Source organism: Rattus norvegicus, chromosome 7 (genome assembly GCF_021556685.1).
Source record: "Rattus norvegicus strain SHRSP/BbbUtx chromosome 7, alternate assembly SHRSP_T2T, whole genome shotgun sequence".
Classification (NCBI taxonomy): Eukaryota; Metazoa; Chordata; class Mammalia; order Rodentia; family Muridae; genus Rattus; species Rattus norvegicus.
Window position 1 is genome coordinate 73,131,710 of NC_141540.1, and position 23,377 is coordinate 73,155,086.

Consider the following 23,377-nt stretch of genomic DNA (forward strand, 5'->3'; position numbering starts at 1 on the left):
CGGCCCGGCCTGCACGGGAACCCGGACTGTCTTGACCCTACAACTGCGGTGTAATCGGAATGCTCATTAAACATTCACCCCATTTGCCAACGGCTGTAAGTGCGTTGTCTTAGAGAGCAATAGTAGCTCTGGTTTTCTTAGGCTTTAAAAAAACCAGCCTTGCCACCAGCCATGCTGTTGTCGCTTAAGAATGAGACCTTTAGGGGTTGGGGATTTAGCTCAGTAATAGAGCGCTTGCCTAGCAAGCGCAAGGCCCTGGGTTCGGTCCTCAGCTCCGAAGAAAAAAAAAATTCATTAATTAGGGATGGAGAGACGGCTTAGACAGCAAAGTGTTATGCATTGGCTCACGAGGACCTCTATTCTATTCCCGGCATCCACTTTAAAAAGCGAGTTGTTGCTAGATGTAGTGTTGGTGGCTGACACATGCCTTTAATCCTTTAATCAGAAGCAGGCAAATCTCTGTGGGTTCAAGGCCAGCTTGGTCTACATACCAAATTCCAGGCTAACCAAGGCCATACAGCAAAACTCTGTCTCTACAGTAATTTTAAAAGGTGATCCTGGTAGTGCATTCTTGTCATCCCAGCACCAGAGAGGTAGAAACAGGAGGACGCTGGGGTACTGCTGACCAGCCAGTCTACCTCAGTTGGCAAGCTCCAGGTCCAGTGAGACCTCACCTCCAAAACTAAGGCAGAGGCAGGGCTGAAGCAACGATCAGCGATTAAGGACACTTGCCAGCCTTCAGTAACTGTCCCCAGAGGGTGGCTCACAGTTATCTGAACCTCCAGTTCCAAGGGATCTGCTGCCCTTTTCTGGCTTCCTTGGGCACTAGGCATGCATAGACATACACGCAGGCAAAACGTGCATACATATGAAATACCAGTTTATAAGGCAGAAGGGTGCGGAGGAAAATACCTGACATCGGCTCCTAGCCTTTGCACGCATGTGCACGCGCTTGCATCTATGCACAAGTACAAACACATACGTGCACCAAGAAATAAAAAATAAAATCATTTTCTAATGATAGCATCAGATAAGGGCACAACCATAAAGCAGAACTTTACAGCTGGGGACCAGAGGCAGGAAGGGTCAGATGTTTAAGGCCAGCCTTGACTGGGTAACAAGTTGGGGGTCCAACCTGGGATGCACGGGATCCTGTCTTTAAAACACACAGTGAATTCTGTTAAGAGGGCCACTGAGCTGACTTAGCGGGGAAACTGCAAAGCTTGATTCCCTGAATTAAACCCCAGGACCCATGCAGTGAAGGGCTCTCATGTGTTGGCTTCTGGTTTCCACATGTGCACCATGATTCACGGGTGTGTGTACGGGCGCGCGCACACACACACACACACACACACACACACACACACACACACACACACACTAGGTAATTAATAAAATATAAAAAAATTAAAATCTTTAACAACATTTTTTTTAAACTTGTGCACACTGAAATGAACACAACGTCTCTGGAGAAGAGATGACTGAAAACTCTTGAAAACAGAGAGATTACTTATGTTCTTATCATTTTTCTTGAGTAAGGATCTTGCCGTACTAAGATGTGGGCTCCAGAGGTTTCTCTGTCTCAACTTCGAGTCTCTTTTCCTTTTTCAGTACTAGTGATAGAACCCAGCCTGCCATGAGCCACACTCCCAGCTCTCTCCCCTTCTTTTCTGGCCTCACCCATTCAGGTCTCTCAGTCCATTAGGCAGAAGAGAAGGTGAGGCTGGGCTGAGGTGGGAGAAGAGACAGCCACACCAGTCTAGGCCAGTGTAGCCATGGGCTATGGACTTAGCAGACTGTGTTGTCTGAGGGAAGAGGTGATGGGCCTGGTGTGTGGGTGGCGGGCCGGCTTACAGGGCCTTCAGGATGCAGAGCAGACCAGACCCCATGCTTCAGGACCCATGTGAACAGGCCCCTTCCCGGCTTCCTTCCTTCTCTATATCTATTTCTGTTTGCAGAGGTTTCTCTGAAACAGGCTTCCCCCATCTCCACACACCAGGAGGCTGTCCTCACTGGCTCCCTCTTCTAAATCATGAGATATACATCCCAACCTCCTGACCCCCACTTCCCACAGCACTACCCTGCTTTAGACATGTTCCCAGGGGTCCCACAAAGGTCCCAGTCACAGAGAAGGCTGGGAGGATCGAAGGGGGAGCTGTCAGGAGGACAGAAGGCAGGAGGCAGTGGACTTTTCCTTCATCCTCCAGGGAGCTAATTATAGGACAGCAGCCCCCTGTGCAGGTATGTAACCTGGGCCCCTGGAGCTCTCTGACCCCAGGGCAGGTCTCCTCCTGAGGAAGGGGATATACTAGGGGTGGGGGAGGGTGTTACAGAGACACTTCCGACATCCTCAACTCAGGGCCCATAATTAGTCTGTGGGATGTGAGCAAACCACCCTCCTCAGGGTGACAGCCAGACACTCTGGCGTCAGGAGTGGGGGCGGGGATGAGGTAAGGAGGGATAGAAGCTGGGGCACACAGAGCCCAATCATTCTGCCTTAAAGTGATTTTCTCCAAGAACCTTGGTCTCTCTTCCAGATTCCTGGACTCTGCCCCAGAGGCCCAGTGAAGTTCCAAAGCCTGGTAGGCAAGGCAAATCTGTTTACCAAGGGAGGGGCGTCTCTACCCAAGGTTACTTCCTGCTTCTTTGGGGAAGAATGGCCAGGCCAGGGCAGAAGTTGAGAAGGTTCCCATAGGGTTCTCCATAGCTACCTACCCAGTGTGCCAATGTGTGGCCTTGCCCCTTTCCCCAAGCAGGCTTGTTGAGTGGGCTGGTGAACAAGAAACACAAGGTAGTTGTCTCCAGTCTTAGCACATAGAGCTCCTTGAGCCGCCTATCCCCCAGGTGCCTGGCAGCTCTCTGCTATGCACTCCAGAAGGACAGACATCCAATCACAGGTGAACCTTGGACACTGAGCCAGAGGTTGATGTTTGAGCAGTATCCTGAGGCCACAGAGAGTAAGGGCTGCTCTGTCTTCCACCATCCCCCGAAAGGACCCTCAATCAAACTGAATCTTTTATAACCTCATGAGACCTTTGCTTTCTGTGGGGGAGCCTCACGGGCCCAGAAGGGACTTACAGACCTACTACAGGAGCAGGGATCTAGCCAGCCATAGGATGCACGCTTAACATTTGTCAGCAAGCACCACCAAACAAAACAAAACAAAACCAAGAACAAGACTATAGGATCCCAGTTCATAACCCTAAGCCTCATTAGCAAGGTGTTCTTTACCACTCACTTGTAACTTTATCAGATCTGGACAGAGTAACACCAGCCCATTATGCAGTTTAGGGAACCAAAGTTGTGGTGGGGAGCTCTGGTTTACTCAAGGTCAGAGATCTATGTCTGAGGGCTGGGGACAGATCAACCACAGGCCAGACCCCTCCCTTCAGCCCTGTGTGGCTTTTCGGGGAATGTTGACTCGGCCAGCTGTTGACTCCGAAGCAATTTTTGTTTGTTTGTATAACAGCATGAGAGGGGATCTGCACCCTGCCATGTGTGAACCCAGCCTGTGACACCCTGCCTCACGCTTAGACAGCAAAGTAGCATAGGAAGAGAGCCTGAATGGGGATGGACAGCACATCCTAAATGCTCGAGTGGCTCACGGCTCCTCCCTTCTTCTCACTGACTGTCACACACAGGAAATAGGCTCAGGGACTTGGCACCTACCCAACAGCGGGGTGTCCTTTCTGGCCATACTCCTGAGGGTAAGAATGCTACATGGAAGCCCAAAGTGAGTCAGGCTTAGGCTCAGGCTCCTCTGCCCTCTGCTACATAATACCACCCTTCTCTGACTCTCCTCCAGATCCTTCCATATGGGAAAACCCCTCTGTAGTTTAATGACACTCTGCTTTCAAGGATGGGACAGTCCCCGGTCTCTGGAGAGTGACCATTCGTGGCCCTCTCAGCCTACATTTCTGCTGAGGACAGCTTTAGCCCTGAACCAGAAATCAAAGAGCGGTCTCTGGATGGACGTAAAGGACGTAAAGGGCGTAAAGGACGTAAAGGACATAAAGGGCGTAAAAGGGCGCAAAAAGGGTGTAAAGGTCGTAAAGGAAGAACGGCCATCGCACTGCTCCTGCTCCATAGAAGCATTGACCCCCGTCTCAGCCTCTGCCAGAGGTAGGGTCCCCTCTTTCCCATCTCCCCTGCTTCCCTGCCCTCTGAATGACTCACGGTGCAGACTCAGGGAGATGTTGATGGTATGCTCATCCACGAAGCCCTTCAGGCTAGGCATCCGGGCACACTTGAGCTGCGTCTGGGCAGCACTGTCCCCAACATGTACCCAGCATACAGTCTCGTTGGCATAACTGAAGTCCATGGCTGTGGTCTGTCGGGTGCTGGTGGGTGTGATGGTAGACACCTGGGCTCCGCTCAGGTACGTAGCTAGGATGTTCTGGGAGTTGGCAATCAGTAGCACCGGGGGCCGATCTACTGGCTCTGAGGATGGGAGAAAGGGCAGTTGGGACTTGTAACTGTTGAGGCCACCATTCACTTAGGGAACTGCGTTGCAGGTCCCCGGCTCCATGGCCACAGGCAACCCCACTTACCATTCTTGGCCTTGCATGAGCGGTTGTCCGGTTGCAGCAGGTAACCTTCAACACAGCCACATGTGAAGGAGCCATCTGTGTTGGTGCAAAGCTGGCTGCAAGTGCCATACACAGAGCATTCGTCAAAATCTGTCCGGAGAGAAAAAGACGAGAAGATGGTCATTCTAGTGTAGCGAGGGTGCCCTGAGATACCACCAGCTGACTGGCGGAATCGATTATAGTTCAGAGCATGCAAAGACATTGCTGCCTGGCAAACACTTTCGGAATTTACTGAGTCATGTGCACTGATACTCATTCACTCAGAAAACAATTCTTGGACAATGGTTAGGGCAGGTATGGAAGATACAATGATGAATTTGAAAACAGAACTATATCACTGTCTTCATGAAACTTGCATTCTGGTGATAAACGGAAGGCTAGTGTTATAATGAAAGAAATAAAAGGAAAAGTTCAGGTGAGAGAAGACCAGATAACGGAGACGAAGGACTCTAGTGTATGTCAGCAGCAGGGAGCTTGCCTGACACGTGCAAGGCCCTGGGTTTGATCTCTAGACCTTCATTAAAAATAAAAGTCCAGGGGTTGGGGATTTGGCTCAGTGGTAGAGCGCTTGCCTAGCAAGTGCAAGGCCCTGGGTTCGGTCCCCAGCTCCGAGAAAAAAAAAAAAAAGTCCAGGGGCTACAGAGATGGCTCAATGGTTAAGAACACTTACAGCTCTTCCAGAGGACCCAGATTCTGTTCCCAGCACCCACATGGTGACTCACAACCATGTAAAATGCCACTTTCAGGGGATCCTATGCCTCTTCTGACCTCAACCACCAAATATGCATGTGGTACCACACATACCTGTAAGGCAAAACACTCATACATTTATTTATAAAAATAAAATAAATCTTACAAAAATACAGAGAGGCTAGATGGATGACTCAATGGTTAAGAACACTGTTGCTCTTGCAGAAGACCCAGGTTCTAGTCCCAGCACCCACGTGGTGGCTCACAACCACCCCTAACACTAGTTCCAGGGGATCCAACCCCATCTCCAGACATTAGGTATACCTGTGGTGCACAGACATATATGTAGGTAAAACACTTGTACACATAAAAGGGGGGTGGGGATGAAGGCAGAGAAAGGCAGGTCACAAGAGTATGATTTAGAGGTCAGGGTAGCTGCACCAAGAAGGCAGAATTTGTGCAGACTTGGGACAGACAAATTAAAACAGAAAAGTTTGGATTGTTCAAGACAGAGAAAAAAAATGGGAACATTTTACTCATCAAATAGGAAAATGGCCAAGTAAACTGTGGTAATACTTTCACGTCACAGTGGTTTTTTTAATGAATGAGGTAAATCTCTTCATGCTACCAGGGATGATGGGGGGGGGGGGGAAATCCCTGGAACGTACTGAAGCGAGAGAAACACTGTAAGTGATACCCACAGTGCCGAATCACTTACGGAAAAAGAACACATGCACAAGCACTGCTTCCAATTAGACTTTTGGTGAGTATGTGTACACGGGGGCCTGCAAAAGGGGAGCACACACTGCTAGGAGGTTTGTCCTCCAGAGAGAGGGGAACTATATCAGAATTTGTTTTGATCTGCTTGGTCTTTTTTTTTTTTTTTTTGAGAAAAGGGTTTCACTGTAGCCCAGGTTGGCCTGGAATTCCCAGCAATCCCTGTACCTCAGCTTTCCAAGTATGGGAGCTACAGGTACAAGCCGTACCACCAAGCCAGTGTTTTAATTTTTGACAACAAAATTCATGTGCAAGCTACACCTTCTGGAAGCATTTTTAAGGGTAGGCTGGAAGCAGTGCTTAGGGCTTGTAGCCACACTATGTGAGGACTGCCCCTCGAACCCCCGTTTTTGTTTTTCCTCCCCCAGCCCAGCCCTGCTCCAGCCCTCCTTACAGCCAGCCTCCTCATGCTCATAGCCCACATACACAGTCATGCTCACCTTTGCATGTCTTGCCGTCTGCCTGAAGCTGGAAGCTGTTATTACAGTAGCATGTGGGCCCACTGGGCGTAGGGACGCAATGGTGCTGACAGCCCATTCGAGAACAGTTGACACGGAGCTCTGCACAAGGGCAGGAGAGACACTCAGGCCACCCCAAAACAGTGACCACCCCAGACACACAGCCATCCCAAGACAGTGACCACTCCAGACACACAGACATCCCAAGACAGTGACCACCCCAGACACACAGCCATCCCAAGACAGTGACCACCCCAGACACACAGACATCCCAAGACAGTGACCACCCCAGACACACAGACATCCCAAGACAGTGACCACCCCAGACACACAGACATCCCAAGACAGTGACCACCCCAGACACACAGACATCCCAAGACAGTGACCACCCCTGATACACAGCCACCCCAAGACAGTGACCACCCCTGATACACAGCCACCCCAAGACAGTGACCACCCCTGATACACAGCCACCCCAAGACAGTGACCACCCCTGATACACAGCCACCCCAAGACAGTGACCACCCCTGATACACAGCCACCCCAAGACAGTGACCACCCCTGATACACAGCCACCCCAAGACAGTGACCACCCCTGATACACAGCCATCCCAAGACAGCGACCACCCCTGATACACAGCCATCCCAAGACAGCGACCACCCAGACACACAGCCACCCCAAGACAGCGACCACCCAGACACACAGCCACCCCAAGACAGCAACCACTGCAGATACACAGCCCAGCCGCCCAAGACAGCAACCATCCCAGACATATAGCTATCTCAAGACAGTGCCCTCCCCCCCATTTCCAGTCACCCTTCAGAAACTGCTCTGAAGTAAAGGCCATCGTGTCTGAGAGGGAGGGGCTGAGGAAGCAGTATGTATTTTACAAAGCCAATAAGGGACTAACACAGGAGGTGTAGGGTCACGGCCAACTGTGGCTTGTCACCTGCCTCTTCCTGCCCTGACACTCAGCACATCTGTGTCTCCCATAGGATGGGTTCTGGGATTCACAAGAAGGGACAGTGAATCTCATCCCTTTTGTGTGCTTCTAGTTTGCACCTAAAGGGAGTTACTGTGTCAGCTCCAGCTGAGGGGGAAGAACAGACAGACATGGTTGCTTTCGTCCTCTGGACTAAAAGTACTGTTCTAAGTTATCTTTGAGCTCTGGGGGCCTCACAGGAAAGACCCAGAGTCCAGATGGAGGATGGAGAGGAAGAATAAAATGGATTCTTCTGCCATGACCCACTTCCACAGGGGAGACAGAGGGGTAAGACAGGGGCAGGGAGAGGTACGAGAACAACCCCTCCCAAGACCAGCGACCCAATTAAGGGCTTGTTGGGGCTGGGCAACTAGGCCACAAAGACCCCTTTGTCCAAGTGCCCACTCCTCCCCAGAAGAGAACAGCTCAAAGGATAAGGTGTTTAGGGCACTAAGTCTGCCAGAAGAGGCTGGGATAGGGAGGCGGGACTCTGTTATTCCTTCTGCTCTTCTCTGACCAGAAAGCCCAAATTTACCACCGTCATTGTCTTTTGCCAAGGAAGAAAATGTTGTCTGCTGTGGAAGATCTAGTCTTGGTGTGTGTGTGGGTGGGGGGATTCAGGGTCGAGTTATTTTGTTTGTTTGTTTCTGTTACTGAAAAATATTCCACAAGGAAGCGAACCTGAGCACGACTGTTGGCTAAGATTGGACATGGGGCTGAACTTAATTTCTGCATCTCCTTCCAAGATCTCCAGATGAAATCAACCAAAAGAAAGGAGGGGGGAAAAATCCCCCACAAATTCCCTTGCTCCATAGTCCATGCCAGAGTGAAAGGATCCAGATGTGCCTCCTCCCACAGGCAGATGTTTTCTGACATGTGCATGACATATGACGCTTGCCACACCCCGACTTCCATAACTGCTTTCCTCAAGGCCTGTCAGACATGGCTCGCTCCAGGCCCAGAGCCCAGGGCAGAAGAAGAAGAGGCTACTATTTCTCTAAGAGCCAGGCCTGAAGCTTTGTCACCACCCATATCATGGTTCCTCTCAAACTGCTACCACAGCTAAGAGAGACTGATGGTGAGTACTCCCTCCTCAGACTGAACTCCTCCCCATCTTAGCTGTGAGCACAGCACCTCTGTCCCTTTCTCAGGATTCAGATAGGAAAGTGTTCAAAGAAGGAGTCCAGGATTAAAAACAAACAGCATAAAAATGCCGACTCCTCATTTAATAGTTGAGAACAGACTTGAAAAGAGCTAGTGACTTATCCAAGCACACACAGCCAGAAGAAAGTGCCTGGTCAGGCCCATGGCTGAAGCCTTCAGGGCTGTCAGATCAATCTCCAAGCCCAAGGGGCCTTGTAAGTCTGGGCATGGGAGCAGAACAAGGCCTCATACACACTGAAGCTCAAGGACGGTCCTTGATCATAAACCAGCCATCCCACCAGATGCTGAGCCAAGAGATCCTGTATCCATGGCACAGGAGAGTGTGGGGAGCCCCTACCTCGGCAGTGAGCACCCTCATCTGAGCCATCCATGCAATCCTGGATCCCGTTGCAGAGACGAGACATGGGGACACACAGCTCGGTCCCCAGGCAACTGTGCTCATTTGGTGGGCATCTCTGGGCTTTACTCTGTGGACCTGGGAGCAAACAGAAGTGACAGCATGACCAGGCTGCCTGGGGTGGCTGTCTAGGTGTCTCTGTAATGGGTGGGTAGGTTTAATAAACCAAGATTGGCATTTCAGATAGCGGCACATTCTAGATCTCAAGAGGTGTTAGGCTAGGGCCTACTCCCTAATGGAGCCCCCAGCCTCAACATTCTCTAATCAGGAGACAGGCAGAAGGCAGAAGTGAAAGGTTTTGCTGGGTTTAAGGAAACACAGTCCCTGGCAGAAAGGAGCTCCAATGATAAACAATAACACACTAACTTTGTGTGGGTTTCAGAGCGCAGAGCTGTGTCTACAAGAGAGCCAGTTCATGCACCAGCACCAGCCTTCTGCAGCTCTCCAACGCTGTGAGTGCACCAAATTAAAACCACTTATAAATATATACTAGTTTTTTGATCCATCAGAAGAGGGCAAAAGATCTCTAATAGTTTCATCCACAGAATATTCATATAGTGAAAACAATATTTTGAGCGCCTTCGGTGAAAGCATTCAAACTAACCTTAGCAGTTTGCTTTTTTTTTTTCCCCCCAGCGTGGCTACTTGGAAATTTCAGAACTGTGTATGTGACTTATACCTTATTTCAATACAGTATTATTCTAGACTTGCAACCCAGAGCAAAGATCTAACGAAAGGATCTGGAGATGTCAAAAGCTGTGGCCTACTAACCACATCCCTCTTAATTGTCACGGTTGCTGGCTGGAGGGATGAGAGGTTAAGACAATGATCCCAACAGGTAAGGGTATATGAGAGGGTGTGTATGGGGGCAGAGCCTGACAGGCACTGCTCGTGCAGGGAGTGGCTCGTGGGCAAGAAGTTCCCATAACATCTTGTGACCCTGCCTGGATTTATATGTACCCCTGCCAGTCTGTGTGTTCAGGCATCTGTCAGAGTGTTTCTGCAGCCACTCCTGGGAGTGTATAGCATCTGCATGGGTTATACAAACCTGTCGGCGTCTTTGTCTGGTGGGTGGGCCAGGTGGGGCTATGTGTTATCTGCTATGCTCCAGGAGAACGCATGTGTGTGAACACACATGTGGGGAACTATCTGAGATGGGATTTGTATCAAACTGAAAGAAGGATGAACAAGAGTGTGACCCAGCCCTTCTCTGTGGCTTTCTGTCCTTCCGCCACACAGGCAAGGGTCAAACACGTGGAGAGGAAGTAGTGTCTACTCCTCCAGGCAGGATGCAGGGGTGAGGAAGAAAACAGGTGGCTTCATTTCCACCCTTCACCTTCAACCTTTGATGACCATGGTTGGAAGTATGGGGAAAGGGTACAGATAGGACCAGAGCCAGATGAAGTCCAGAGCATGCTAAGACCTTGGCCAGGATTGGCCATGTATGGAAGATACTGGGGGTGGAGACCCCAGTACTCTAGAGTCCTGGCAGCAAGTCCTCCACCCCATAAACCCCTCCCCATCCTGGCCACTGGCAGGGTGAAGGCTGGGTGGGGACCTTTCTCCCAGTTTAAACAGCTGCCTCTGATTACACCACTTATTGGGGGCAGGCGAGGGCAGGGTGTCAGGAAGGGTACAGGGGTGGGGCTTCTGGTACAGGGACTGAGTAAGGCCAATGGCCTTTGGCCTGGGACTAAGGGTAGCAGGGTACCTGGCAAGACCTGAAGGCCACTCATTGAGCACCAGCCAGAGAAGTTTCAAAGTGGGGAAGAAGAAAATGCTCAAAGAAAAGTGTGGCTCAGTTATCTCCTCATGACAAAGGTGCATCCCAGAGGATACTGTCCCCAACAGCCTTGGGGACATGGGAGCCAAAGGAGAAATCCAGGGTGCTGCTGTTACGCATGCCAGGGACTGTGTGGGTACTCTGAAGAAGCAGGGATACTTTTAGCTGTGTCCTAGGTACAAGTACAGAGCAAGCCCCATGCTAGGCTAGAGACGGCTGCTCTCATCTGGAGAGAGCAGCCAGGGAAGATACTCACAGATCTCGGGGGCTTCATCAGAGCCGTCCGGACAATCTCTTTCCCCGTCACACCGCCAGCCCTTCGAGATACAGGTGATTTGGTCTCTGCAGGCAAACTGCTTAGGGCTGCAAGTTTTAGGGGCTGAAGGCAAGGAAAGAAAGGGTAACTGTAAAGGAGGGAACTCTCTCTTGGACCCTGGAGCTTCCTAAGGCTCGTTCTCCTCCAGCATCAATCCTCCATACTGTGGACCTGGAACAATGGAGGAGCCAAAAGGACCTTATCATCCCTTTCCAAGTTTCCTAGGTTGTCTGTTCAGCAGGCCCCTGTAGCTCCTTGCTGTTTGTCACCCCACCAGACACCAGCACCCCTCACTCTGCTAGGGATGATGGTGGGACAGGGCAGAGACCTTCACTGTGCTCTTTCTCTGTCTCTTCTTAATCCCGTCCAGCTGGCCTTTCTTAACCTCTGACCTCAGGATGCTACTGACCTCTTGATCTATATCACCCAGCTCCTACCTCTTACCGCTGGACCCCTTGGCCCACAGTGTGGCTTGGAGATGTTATCTGCAGAGGACACCTGGGCAGAAACTTCAGCTTCCACAAGACACAAGACCACAAGTAGGACTTTTAGGGGAGTTCTCTGGATAAGAAGGACCTAAAGCTCATTACCAGCAGAGGCAGGGTGCTGGTTGGCTTGATCTCTAGAAACTAACTGTGGTACCCCTCACCTGTGGAGTGATTTATATCCATGGGAACCACCTGGCTCTAATCCCTCTCATCCCCCCTCCTACCCTCATGAGGAGCTCCACCAGAGACAGCGGGCAGTACTGTGATCAGCATGAGTGTAGCAGACAGTGATAAACTAGCTTTTTCCATGTGCTGTCTTATTTAGTCTTTCCCACAAGATGAGAAGAGGGAAGGCTAACCCACAGTTTCTGGGCTAGACCTGCTGAGGATCACACACCTGGCAAGTGACAAACCAGGACTCAACCCAGTTCACCCAAATCTAGGTTTCTATTGTTGTTGCTTTGTTTCCTTTTTTCTTTTTCAAGTTTTATTTTATGTGTATGGGTGTTTTGCCTGCATGGCTGTCTGTGTAGCACATTTGCCTGGTGTCTGAGGAGGGCACAGAAGCACTGGGTCCCCTGGAAGTAGATTTAGAAAAGGTGCAAGATGCCTTTGAAATGGTGGGAATTGAACTCAGGTACTCTGGAAAAGCAAGCAGTGAGTCTTAACCACTGAGCCATCTCTTTGGCACCAGGGCTCTAGGTCTTTAAGGAGTACAGCCCTCACCTGGCAGCCATACCCCTAACCCATCTGTTCCAGTCACCATGTCCTGCACGGGACAGGGGTCTTTCATCCACATCAGGGCAGGAGTCTCCTCTCCTGGTTTCTCATCACCTTTTCTCCCACCCGGTAGCGCCCATTTCTGTTTCTCTGACACATACTGAAGGCCAGCTCTGTGCCAGGCACTGAACTAGGAACCAAGATGTGTCCAAAGGTCATGGACCCCTCGGGACCCACAGTTCCTGGGGGAAACTACATAGTACTAACGGAGGGCTGAGACAGGAGAGTAAGAGAACTGTGTCAGGGCTCTGAAGGAGGAAGTTGGATGGCCACACGAAATGTCCTCTCTCCCTCATCCCCAGCTCTGGCGGAGGGGACTGTACCCAGGCCCCTGGCCAGAACCAGAGCTGAGTTCAGGAAACACATCAAGGATGGCCTGGCCAGGCCCCCTTGGAGTCCCCCCTCCCTCCCTTCTCCCCCCTGCCCTGATCCGGGAATAAAGGCCCCTTGAGGAGGTGGATAATGCTGAGTTCATTGCCCCACTGGGCCAGCTGTGAGGTCTTCCCGGGAAACAGCCCGCCAGCCTAGTTAGCATGCTGGAGACCACCACTTCCCCTGGCCAGCCAGGCGGCCTGAGGGGGAGAGAGGGACTGCAGCAGCTCTCAGAGACAGATGGGGTGTTTGGAGCTCAGAATCGGACCCCTGAGACACCCAGGCTGATGACACATCTTCCCCTTCCCACCTGGGGGCTGAGCCCATGCCCCCCCACTCGCCAGGGGCAGAACCCACAGCCAGGGCCTGAGGTCACTGGCTGGACACTCTGACCTCCTCTGTCTTCTGAGCCCCAGCCGTGGGTCCCCTCCTCTGGCTCTCACATGGTTCCCCCACTGTCCCCCACCCCCATTTTTGGCCTGAATTCGACAGAGGAAACAGCAGCTGGCAAACTCCAAAAGCTGAAATGAGAGATTCACAAACCAGATGTGCTCTTGTGGAGGGCAGTGGGGGATGGGCTCCCTCCCTCCCAGAAAGGAAGAGGAGGGCTCAGACCCTGTCCTGCACCATCTCCTCAGACCCAGGGGCACAGGGTGGATGGAGGAGAGGGCAGGTTGCAGGTCTCTCAGGAAAGCCAGGATAGCAGAAGGATTGGAGAGAGATAAGTAAAAGAACTTCCTGTCAGCCATGGTGGAGAAAGCCCTAGGAATTTTGAGTGAGAAGGCTGAAGCCTGTCTTTGATTTCCTTCAGGGGGAGAAGGAAAACACATAACCTACTTTGGGGCAGTCTCCACAGCCAAGTGAAGCCTCCTCCAAACTGGGAGGGAGCCGGGAGTGGGATGGGGGAGGAAACATATAATCTCTTTAAAGGCCAAGCCAACCTAGATGCCCTTAGAGGAGTCTTCTGCATCTGAACTCAACACACAGAAAACCTGTCATTGTGGCCTGCAGATGGGTTAGGAATTGGCAGCCTCAGTCAGTCCCTGCCTGTCCCCTCACTGTCCCCAACACCAGATGGCAGTGAATTTTCTTTAAAGGTGACCACTGAGTCCACACACATATCTGAAGCCCTGGGGTCCAACTGTCAGGCTATGAGATGTTTGCCAGCTTAATCCCATCCTACAGAGAACACTGAGAAAGAAGAGGTAGGAACATGGTTCCCCATCAGAGGGAGGGCAACAGAGATTGTTCAGACTGGGTAGCCTCTGGGGATGAGGGCATGGAGGAGTGGGACAAGAATGGGAGAGAGGAAGGCTGGGGTCTAAGGGAGAATCAGGAGAGAGGGAGGAGGGAGAGAGAGCTGCAGGAGCACGGGGACACAGGGGCGTCTGTTCTCAGCTTTGCCTAGAGATGTGACCGCCATGCTAACTTGGCCAACACCCTGCCCCTCCCCAACCAGGCACCCAGCCCAGCCATGGCCCCCAGGGCCACCAAGCTGGAGCCAGGGCAGGAGGTGTGGGGTTGGGTGTGTATCCAGACACAACACAGACCCCACCGCCTGGCTCAAGCCTTGGCTATCTCCTCTGTCTCACTCTGGGACCTTGGGGTAGGGTGGTGACGGGAGGCCAGTATGCCTGACTAGGGAAGAGGGAGAAGAGAAAGTGTAGCCCTGGACAGAGACTCTCCAAAGGAAGGGGGAAGGGGCTGCCCTTCAACAACCCCTGGGAGCCCCAGGCCTTCTTCCTGAAGGACTGAGAGCGGGAGCAGCAAGAAAGTGACCCTGGAGAGTGACGGGGTAGAGAGAGGGATAGGTGCCCCTGATAGGTATGGGGATATTCTGTAAGGGAAACCATGGCCAAGCTCAGGGAACAAGCCAAGCTGGGATCTGAGCTTTCAAACACTGGGCAGAGAAGGCCTTCTGCCCAACACAGAGCTTTCGCCAAATTTTATGTATTTTGGGTGTTACCAGTGGCTCCTTCCCTCGGCTCAGTGAGGTTCAGACACATTTTTGTCATTCCTGAGTCTGAAACCCTGCTTTGCGGCCTGGGACAGATGGACAGACAGCCAGGGGAAAAGAAGGGTCTACCCTTCAATCCTGAGTCAATATTGACTCAGCAGGACATCAGCCTGACCCACGACCCTGTCTCTTCCTTTCCCTACAAATAAAATCCAGATCCCCTGGAATGCCTGCAGAGGTCAACACAACTCTCAAGGGTGAGTCCCTTGTTATTAGCCCTCCCCCATGCCCACATGGCCTGCGCTCACCGGTGGTAAAGACCTAAGCGCCTGACTTGTTCTCTAGGTCTTTCCCACCAGGAGGAAGTTCTCCCAGAACTCTTACTTCCCTCTTTTCTTTCTGAAACACCTCCAGTCCTCCCTTTTAGCCCACAACAAAAATAAACAAAAATCAAGGGTTTTGTTTGTTTTTGTTGTTGTTCCAGAAATATGTGCCCTGAAGACAATTCCCAAAATCAGTGAGGAGGGTTAGGAGAGAGGAACTTGGAGGATGTTGCAGGGGACAGTCTAGGTTCAGGAAGGTAAGGGGCAGGCAGGGAAGCCCAGGAGAAATGCCACCACCAGGTAGGTTTCAAGAGCTAGGGACCGCACAGAGGTTAGAGTTAGACAAAAGAAATGAAGACAGTGACTGAGAACAGAGTCAGGCTGCAAAGGATGTGCAAATACAAGATAAGAACTAAGAGGGCCAGAGACACAGAGCAGACAGACAACAAAGTAGACAGCCAAAGAAAGCACGAAGGGGGCTGGGGCAGGAGTTGCCCAGAGGGTGACACAGTTCTCCTGGGGTGAACCCAGAGAGTGACCCCCCCCCCCCATGACAGAGTGGAGGGCAGCACATATCCTGGCCTTGGGAGACAAAGTCCCAGCATCAGCAACAATGTGACTAACGGGAGTCCAGATTAGAGACTGCTGTCTCTCACAGAGTGGGAGGGTGCCCCCCTTCCCCCCACACAAGGAAGTCGAAGTCTTCAGCCAGGGAAGTTGGGGCCTGGGACTGTCATCTTGTGGGATTGTGATGAGGAGTCCCCTCTGTCTGTCCCTCACCACCTTCTGGGAGGCTCCGCACTGGTGCCATGAGGTCGCAGCACAGGAAACACTCCAGAGCTAACTGCTTCCTTCTCCAAACAACACAGGATCCTGCTAACCAGGCTGAGATCTGGGACAGAACGCAGGAGGCAGGACCAGGTTCCTGGCACAAGTCACCACCAACTCAGGGACCCTTGCACAGTCCCACTCAGCAGCCCAGGTTCCCTGAGGGCAAGCAAGCTCTCCTACTCAGATCTGGATCACAACAGAGTAAAGACTCCAAGGGCCAGGGGAGACCCAAGAAGAGAATTCAGGGTGTGCGTGAGAGAATTCATTCTAGGTCTGGGGTTAAAGTAAAACTGGGATAAGAAAAGTCTTTCCAAAGGATGGCTGTTGATTTGGCTTTTGTTGGTACAGGGGACAGAACCCCAGGACCTTAAGCATTAAGCAGGCTATGTGTGCCCTGCCTCCCCACTAAGTTGCATCCAACCCAAGGAAGGGATTTGAAGAGGATATGGGTTTGGAAAGGGGTGACATGGGTGGAGGGAATAATGAAACAGAAAGCACAGAAAACAAGACTGGAAGAAAAAGTCTTGTGAAGTGGCCCCCCCAACATCAAAATAACGGCCCCAATGAATCTCCTCCCCGCACCTGGCTTTGAAGGAGGGATGTTTAGGATTTGGGTCTGAACAGGGAGACTAGAGACTGGAATGTTCTCCAGGAAGACAGGAGGCTGACATTTCAACCTCATAACTCACTTCAACTGTCCACCTTTCCCAGCAACTTCTTTTTTTTTTTTTTTTTTTTTGTTTTTTTTCTTTTTTTCGGAGCTGGGGACCGAACCCAGGGCCTTGCGCTTGCTAGGCAAGCACTCTACCACTGAGCTAAATCCCCAACCCCTCCCAGCAACTTCTAACACGCCAGCTCAGGCGGGAGAAGAGAGGACTGGGGACAGAAGTCAGCTGTCTGCCCCGAGCTGGTTACCTGGCCTTCAAGCTCCTCCACCATGAACTCCACCATCTCAGCAGGGTCCTCAAAGAGCCTTATCTCTGCCTTTTCAATCCTCCTTGGCTACAAATGTGTCTACCAGGAGGAAGTGAAGCCTCTCACCCCACAAGGCAGAGGACTCCAGTATGAGTTTCAGACCCAGAGAGAAGAGAGTATGGGGCGGTCCCTAGAGTTATTTCTGAGCAGCAGGAAGGGCAATTAGAACTGTTAGGTACGTTGAGGCAGGAGGCTCCTTCTCCAGAAAGCCAAGAAGGATGCTCAGTGTCTAGAGAGCTGGGCTAAGTGCTCCAGAATGCACAGGACCTATTCCTCTACAGATTCTCTCTTCCTCCCAGAAGACCGTCCTTTCCCTAGGATTGTATTTCTTGCCAGAGATGGGACAGAGGGCATCCCGTGTGCTAGGACAAATAGCCTACCACTGACCTTTACTCTAGCCCTGACAGACCACGCACAGAGCTGAAACAAACTGGGGACTTAGCAGTACATAGCTCGAGACAATTAAGGTTAATGTGTCAAAGTTCCTCATTCCATCACCACCAATCACCTTAGTGCAGCATTTAGGGTCCTGGGAGTTATGCTCACACTGAATGAGCCAGGGATCTCCACAAGCATCTTTCCCTTCTACCTGATTCCACCCACTCTCCATCCATGGGGCTCCTGAAGGGTCTGTTTCTTGCTTAATACATTTTCTTCCCAAAGCTCTTTGCCTCAGTTTCCCCTCTTCCCTCACAATGCTCAAACCAAAAAGAAAGCACAGGATGATGTTAAATGTGAAGAACAGAGGGTGTCTGCACAGGCTTGTCTGACAGGGCAGAGTCTCTTTCCTCATTACAGGCAGAAAATTAGGGGTGGCACCCAGACAAGACAGTCCCCAACATGACATGACCGAGGACCACTGAGTAAACTGTTTTCCTGGGCACAGCTGCCTCCTGACTCTCTTGTCCTCCTCCCCAAACTGAAACAAGTTAGGGGGTGGGGAGAGGATACATAATCTGATTTCAGGGAAAAACTTTCCCAATCCTGGCCTGGCAAACTCTGGAAGGCAGAAGAGGGCTGGCTGTAAGATGCTATGAAGCTGTTGTTCCCAGTGAGAGGCAAACCTGACAGGAAGTCACGAAATCTCACCCCTTCTCAAGTTAGAGACCCAGCCCAATTCAACCCCATGACCCCTGCGTGAAGCTTGGGCAAGTTTTGAACTGTCGAGTCACTGCATGAGGAGAAAGAGCTGACAGAAGAGGGGCAAGGGGCGCGCAGTTCCCCCAAAAGAACACAGAGCCCAAATCCAACTAGCATACAAAGTGTACGTATGAGGTGAGGCAGGGCTGGCCTTTACACATTTACTAAATGAGCAGGAATTGGGGTGTAGGCACATGTCATAGCCCCCCATCCCAACCAACTCTCCTTCCAATGGAAACTGTGACCAAGCCAGAAATCAGAGAGACAGAGCTTCCTCTGAACCCCTCCCGAGCAATCCAGACCATTCTCCAATCTCTTCCAGAATGATGACATCTGACGTTTTCCTCTCATCTTAAAGCTCCCAGGAATTAAGAAGGGAAATTTCAGCCGTAAGCATCACCAGACCCCTCCATCCCTCAACCGGCTACTGACAGAGGCCCTCAGAGGGGAAGTGCTCACTTCGGAACCCAGGCAGGCAGCCCAGGATTCTGGACCCAGGCCTCCATGCCTGGGATACAGGGCTCATTCCACACCCAAACAGGGGGCCCTCCCTATCCCCACCCACAGCTTTCTCGGCCTGCCTGCCCTTTGGCCAGCAGGGCACCCCTAGCCAGCTTTGCCTTCCAGCCTTCAGAGTCCACTGCAAAAGGCCCTCCGCCCCCTTTTGCAGCGGTACACAGCAAATCCGGATTCCTTCACAATTCAGATGGGGGGGGGGGGCAGGAGGGTGGAGGATGTAGAGGAGGCAGAGGCCCTCCCGTACCAGACATAGGAAGAGAAGGCCTCTCAATCCCAAGATCAGAAAAGGGGGAGCCCTCCTTTCCCAGCCAGGCCTCTGGTCTTTGTCTGAGCTGGGGGGCCCTGGAAGCATCATTTATCCCAGGCTCCCATCCCCCAAATCAGACCCCATCCCCGCTCCCAGTCAGGCCGCTGCTGTGTCAGCTGGACTGGGATAACAAAAGGCACCCCCTCCCGCGGCTCTCTTCCCCATCCAGACGCAAGAGTGGGGGTTGGGGAGGGGGAGCCCCCAGGGGTCCATGGGGGCCGCCGGAATCTCACTCACCATCCATAGTGGCCCCGGCGACCAGAGCTGAAAGCAGGGGCAGCAGCAGCAGCAACGGCGGGGTCAGCATGGTGTGGGCCGATGGAAACAGCAGCCCCCACCCTCTGGTCCTGTTACTTCTTGTCCTCGCCCCCCCCAATTGGGGGGTCCCCCTTTATCTTCCTCTCCCTGACTCTTCTATTCTTATCCTTTCCTTAAGCAAAGCGAATCAGGGGCATAGGTGAAATGATACAGTTCCGAGCCCCCTGGGAAGGGCCTGCTGACGCGGGTGCGCCCCCTGCCCCCAAATTCGAACCCTTCACCCCTGCTTTACTCCTCGCTCCTCTCCCCCTCCCAGGGCGAAGCTCACAGCCCCATCTCGGAGCCGCCTCCGGCTGCAAAAATGCACAATTGGGAGGAGGCGGGGTGGGGGGTGGGGGGCGTGGACCCGATGGGGGTGCCTTTGGTAGGGGCCTGATGGAGCACTAGGGGCTCCCCCGTTTCCGCCTCCTCAGTGCACTGGCCTAGAGCTCGCACCGCTGTTCCCCGGACTGAAGTGCCGCGGGGGGGGGGAGGGAGGGGGTGCTCCGAGGAGAGAGGGAGGGGACAGGGAGAGGAGGGAAGGAGGGAAGGGGCGGGGAAAGAAAAAAGAGAGGGTGGGGGGGGGGGGGAAAGAGCTACGCGGCAATCCTGACAGTGCGCATGCGCCGATTTGGCGCGCTGCCCTGGGGAGGGGGAGTCGGAGGCGCGACAAGCTTTGGAGTTCTGGGAAGCGGTCCGAGAGTGGGAGTCCCCGGGCACCCTGTCTTCTAACTGCATCTACTTCAACCCAGCGCCCGCTAGAGCTGGTGGAGCCGAGGGTGGGATGGGGTAAGGGGCGAGAGGAGCTGCGCTCTATAGTCTCTTTAAAACTCGATGTCACACCCCAGAATTTCAGATCCCCTCTGTGGGGTCCGGAGCCGCTGTCTAGGCGGGGGTCTGATTTCCTTGGGGAAAGCCAGACAGTGCCTCCCCAGCCTAGGGTGGGGGCAGGGATGGCCAGTCCGCAGGGAAGGTGCGGGAAAGGCTGAGCTTTGATTTGGAGACTTTGTAAGAACCGGTTCGGGATTGGGGCCTGCATCTTCAGGGGGCGGAGTGAAGGAGGGGCCACGTGGTCCCGCCCCCACCTCGCTCCAGGGCTCAGAGTAAACAGGGACACCCGCGGGGACACGCTGCAGCTTGTCGGCCCGCCTAGGACTCAGGGATGGAGCCCACCTTGGTACCCGCCCAGCCCTGCTTGCCTGGCACGGGGCGCGGGAGAGGCAGGCTTGGTTTGGAGGGAGGTGACTCACCAGCGGGTGGGGTTGGGTTAGAGCGATCCCCTTTCGCCCTAAGAGGTCAGGCTTGATTTTTTTTTTTATTTGTTTGTTTTGTTTTTGATACCTTCTGACTGGCCTCCCACCAAGTCAGGGTTTCAGATGCCAAACCACAAGGAGTTTGAATGAAGGACTGCTGAGCTCTGCTTCCAGACACGGATTCTAGGGGCTTGTGTGCTGAGTGCCGGACCTTTGTCCCCAGTCTTAGCCGGTTCGGAACGGTACTCTGGAGTCCAGAAAGCGTCGGGCGGTTCTTAGGGCCGGCGAACGTGCTTCCGGCCACTGCCCTCTTGTGGGCGACGTTTGAAGGCTGTAGTGTCTGACTTTCTCTGTGACCTGAAGTGAAAGTTCTGGGAAGCTCAGCAGGCGACATCCCCTGCTAGAGATGGACTTTGAAGGCCAGGGACCAGTACACTAACTCCATAGGAGGGACCCCCACTCCATCCTGTCAGTGGCAGAAAAACGACAGACTTGTCCATTAAGGACAGAGAGCCTTTCGCAAATGAGAGATTCCCACCAGCAGGCTTTGCCCAGGGACATGACTATCTGTCTTTGTAGTCTCCCAGACTGGACCCTCAGGGTCCATCTTTCCTCTATCCAGTTTCCAGCCTGTGCTCAAATAGAGGCCTGCTGTCTTCCTTTTGAAATATACTGCAGGTTTCCCTCTTTTTCCTAGCACAGAGTTTCTCCCAGCAGGGGTGGTCTGTTATTCTTCCTTTTATCCAGCATCTATGGCCTAATACACTGCCAGGCCCAGGCAGGGAGTCACTAAATATTTTTAGTGGATGCTTTAAAGGCTTCCTGCTAGGTCTCCACCCAATATTGTGGTCCAAGCGAAATCTGGTTGAAACTGACCTCAGACAACGTTGACAGGAAAAAAAGATATCAATAGTTCCTATGTATTCTGTAGCCTGGGAAGGCTGAGGGCCTGCTGCTCTGCTTACACAGGTGAATCTTCCTGAAGCCTTCTTACCTCATGTCTCTTCCATGGACCTGTACTGGGTATTTCTGATAACACTCATCCTTTAATTCTCTGCATCAATGTCTATTCTTCAAAACAGCAACCGAAGAAGGAGGGGGAGGAGGAGGAGGAGGAGGAGGAGGAGGAGGAGGAGGAGGAGGAGGAGGAAGAGGAGGAGGTGGGGGAGGGGAGGAGAAAGAAAGGAAGGAAGGAAAGGAAAGGTAAGGAAAGGAAAGGAAAAGATAGATGTGGGGCTGGAGAGATGACCTCAGGGGTTAAGAGCTCTTGCTGTTCTTACAGGGGTCCTAAATTAAGTTTTCAGCACCCACATTGGGTGGCTCATAATTGCTCATAACTCCAGATCCAGGGGGAATCTGATGCCCTCTTGTGGCCTCCATGGGGACCTGCACATATGTGCACATTCAACACAAAGACACATGAATAAACATTTTTTTAAAAAGATTTATTTGGGGGCTGGAGAGATGGCTCAGTGGATAAAACCACTGACTGCTTTTCCAGAGGTCCTGAGTTCAATTCCCAGCAACCACACGGTGGTTCACAACCATCTGTAATGATATCTGATGCCCTTTTCTGGCATGCAGATATACAAGCAGACAGAACACTCACATACATTAAATAAATAAATCTTTTAAAAAGATGTATTATATATACAATGTTCTGCTTGCATATATGCCTACAGACCAGAAGAGGGCATCAGATCACATTACAGATGGTTGTGAGCCACCATGTGGTGCAGGGATTTGAACTCAGGACCTCTGGAAGAAGAGCAAGTACTCTTAACTTCTGAGCCCTCTCTCCAGCCTCTAAAAAATTGTTTTAAAAGCCTTTTGTTTTTATTGTTTTTAACTATGTATACGAATGTATGAGTATGTAGAGACCTAAGGCATTGGATCCCCTGCTGGAGCTGACACCACCACCCAACTTGGGTGCTGGGAATAAACTCTGGTCCTCTGGAAGAGCGGGTTATCCTTTACCACCAAGCCATCCCTCCAGCACCCTTGTCTCTTCCAAGAACTGGAATGCAGTGCAGTTCACTGAGTGCTCACTGGGCATGCACCAAGCCCTGGGTTCGAAGCTACCACTGCATTCTGTATGCATGGCACCACCTGTAAACCCAGCACCAAGGAGGTGGAAGCTAGAGGAGCAAGAGTGGAGAGTCAGAGGTCATCCATCCTTGGCTATAGAGGAAGAGCTGGATCAGCCTGTGCTACATGAGACCCTGTCTCAAAAGAGGGTAGAGCAGGAGGGTGGAGAGATGGCCGCTCTTCCAGAGGACCTGGATTCTATTCCCAGGAACCACATGGCAGCTCACAACTGTAACTCCAGTTCCAGGGGATCTGACACCCTCACAGACATACATGCAGGCAGGACACCAATGTGCATTAAAAAAAAAGTGTACCACCACAGTGGGCATGAAGGGGGGGGTAGTAGCAGCTTTGGCTGGAATTGTAACAGAAATAATGGAAATTCAACACAATGAGTCAAATGTGAGCTTTTCCATTAACCACCATGATGGGTCTGTGCTATCTACTGAATGTGAGTGTGTTTTAATTTGTTTTCTTTTTAAAAAAATGTTTTTTTTTTTTTTTTTTTACTTATAATGCATTGGTGTTTTGCCTGCACATCTGTCTGTTTAAGAGTGCTGGAGCGGCTGGGGCTGGGGATTTAGCTCAGTGGTAGAGTGCTTACCTAGGAAGCGCAAGGCCCTGGGTTCGGTCCCCAGCTCCGAAAATAGGAACCAAAAAAAAAAAAAAAAAAAAAGAGTGCTGGATTCCCTGGAACTGGAGTTACAGACAGTTGTGAGCCACCATGTGGGTGCTGTGAATTGAACCCAGGTCCTCTGGGAGAGCAGCTGGACTTTTAACCTGCTAAACCATCATCTCTCCAGCCCCATAGTTTTATTTTTATTAATTTTGCATTGCAAAAGATTATGACACTTAATAAAACTTAGAATATAAGAAAATGAACTTGTAAC

General features: G+C 51.8%; 1 protein-coding gene and 1 long non-coding RNA gene across 4 annotated transcripts in view; one reads left to right on the forward strand and one right to left on the reverse strand.

The window, feature by feature from the left end:
• Positions 1–19,501, reverse strand: part of Lrp1 (LDL receptor related protein 1) — an 80,563-nt gene extending 61,062 nt beyond the window's left edge. Inside the window, exons 1-6 of the mRNA NM_001130490.1 lie at positions 19,087–19,501; positions 11,098–11,220; positions 8,999–9,136; positions 6,497–6,616; positions 4,551–4,679; positions 4,177–4,440 (exon numbers count right to left, since the gene is read on the reverse strand). Of these exons, the coding sequence (NP_001123962.1) occupies positions 4,177–4,440; positions 4,551–4,679; positions 6,497–6,616; positions 8,999–9,136; positions 11,098–11,220; positions 19,087–19,156 (844 nt within the window). The 5' untranslated portion in view covers positions 19,157–19,501. The remainder of the gene's footprint in view (positions 1–4,176; positions 4,441–4,550; positions 4,680–6,496; positions 6,617–8,998; positions 9,137–11,097; positions 11,221–19,086) is intronic.
• Positions 4,031–11,955, forward strand: LOC120093805 (uncharacterized). Of its 3 annotated transcripts, XR_015625437.1 has the most exons (5): positions 4,031–4,122; positions 8,429–8,575; positions 9,441–9,510; positions 9,753–9,896; positions 11,528–11,955. It is a non-coding gene; the product is annotated as an uncharacterized LOC120093805 (long non-coding RNA). The 3 variants fall into 3 exon arrangements; XR_015625435.1 differs by lacking the exon at positions 9,441–9,510 and having other exon boundaries at positions 4,062–4,122; positions 9,695–9,896; XR_015625436.1 differs by lacking the exon at positions 4,031–4,122 and having other exon boundaries at positions 8,244–8,575.
• Positions 19,502–23,377: the final 3,876 nt, after the last annotated feature.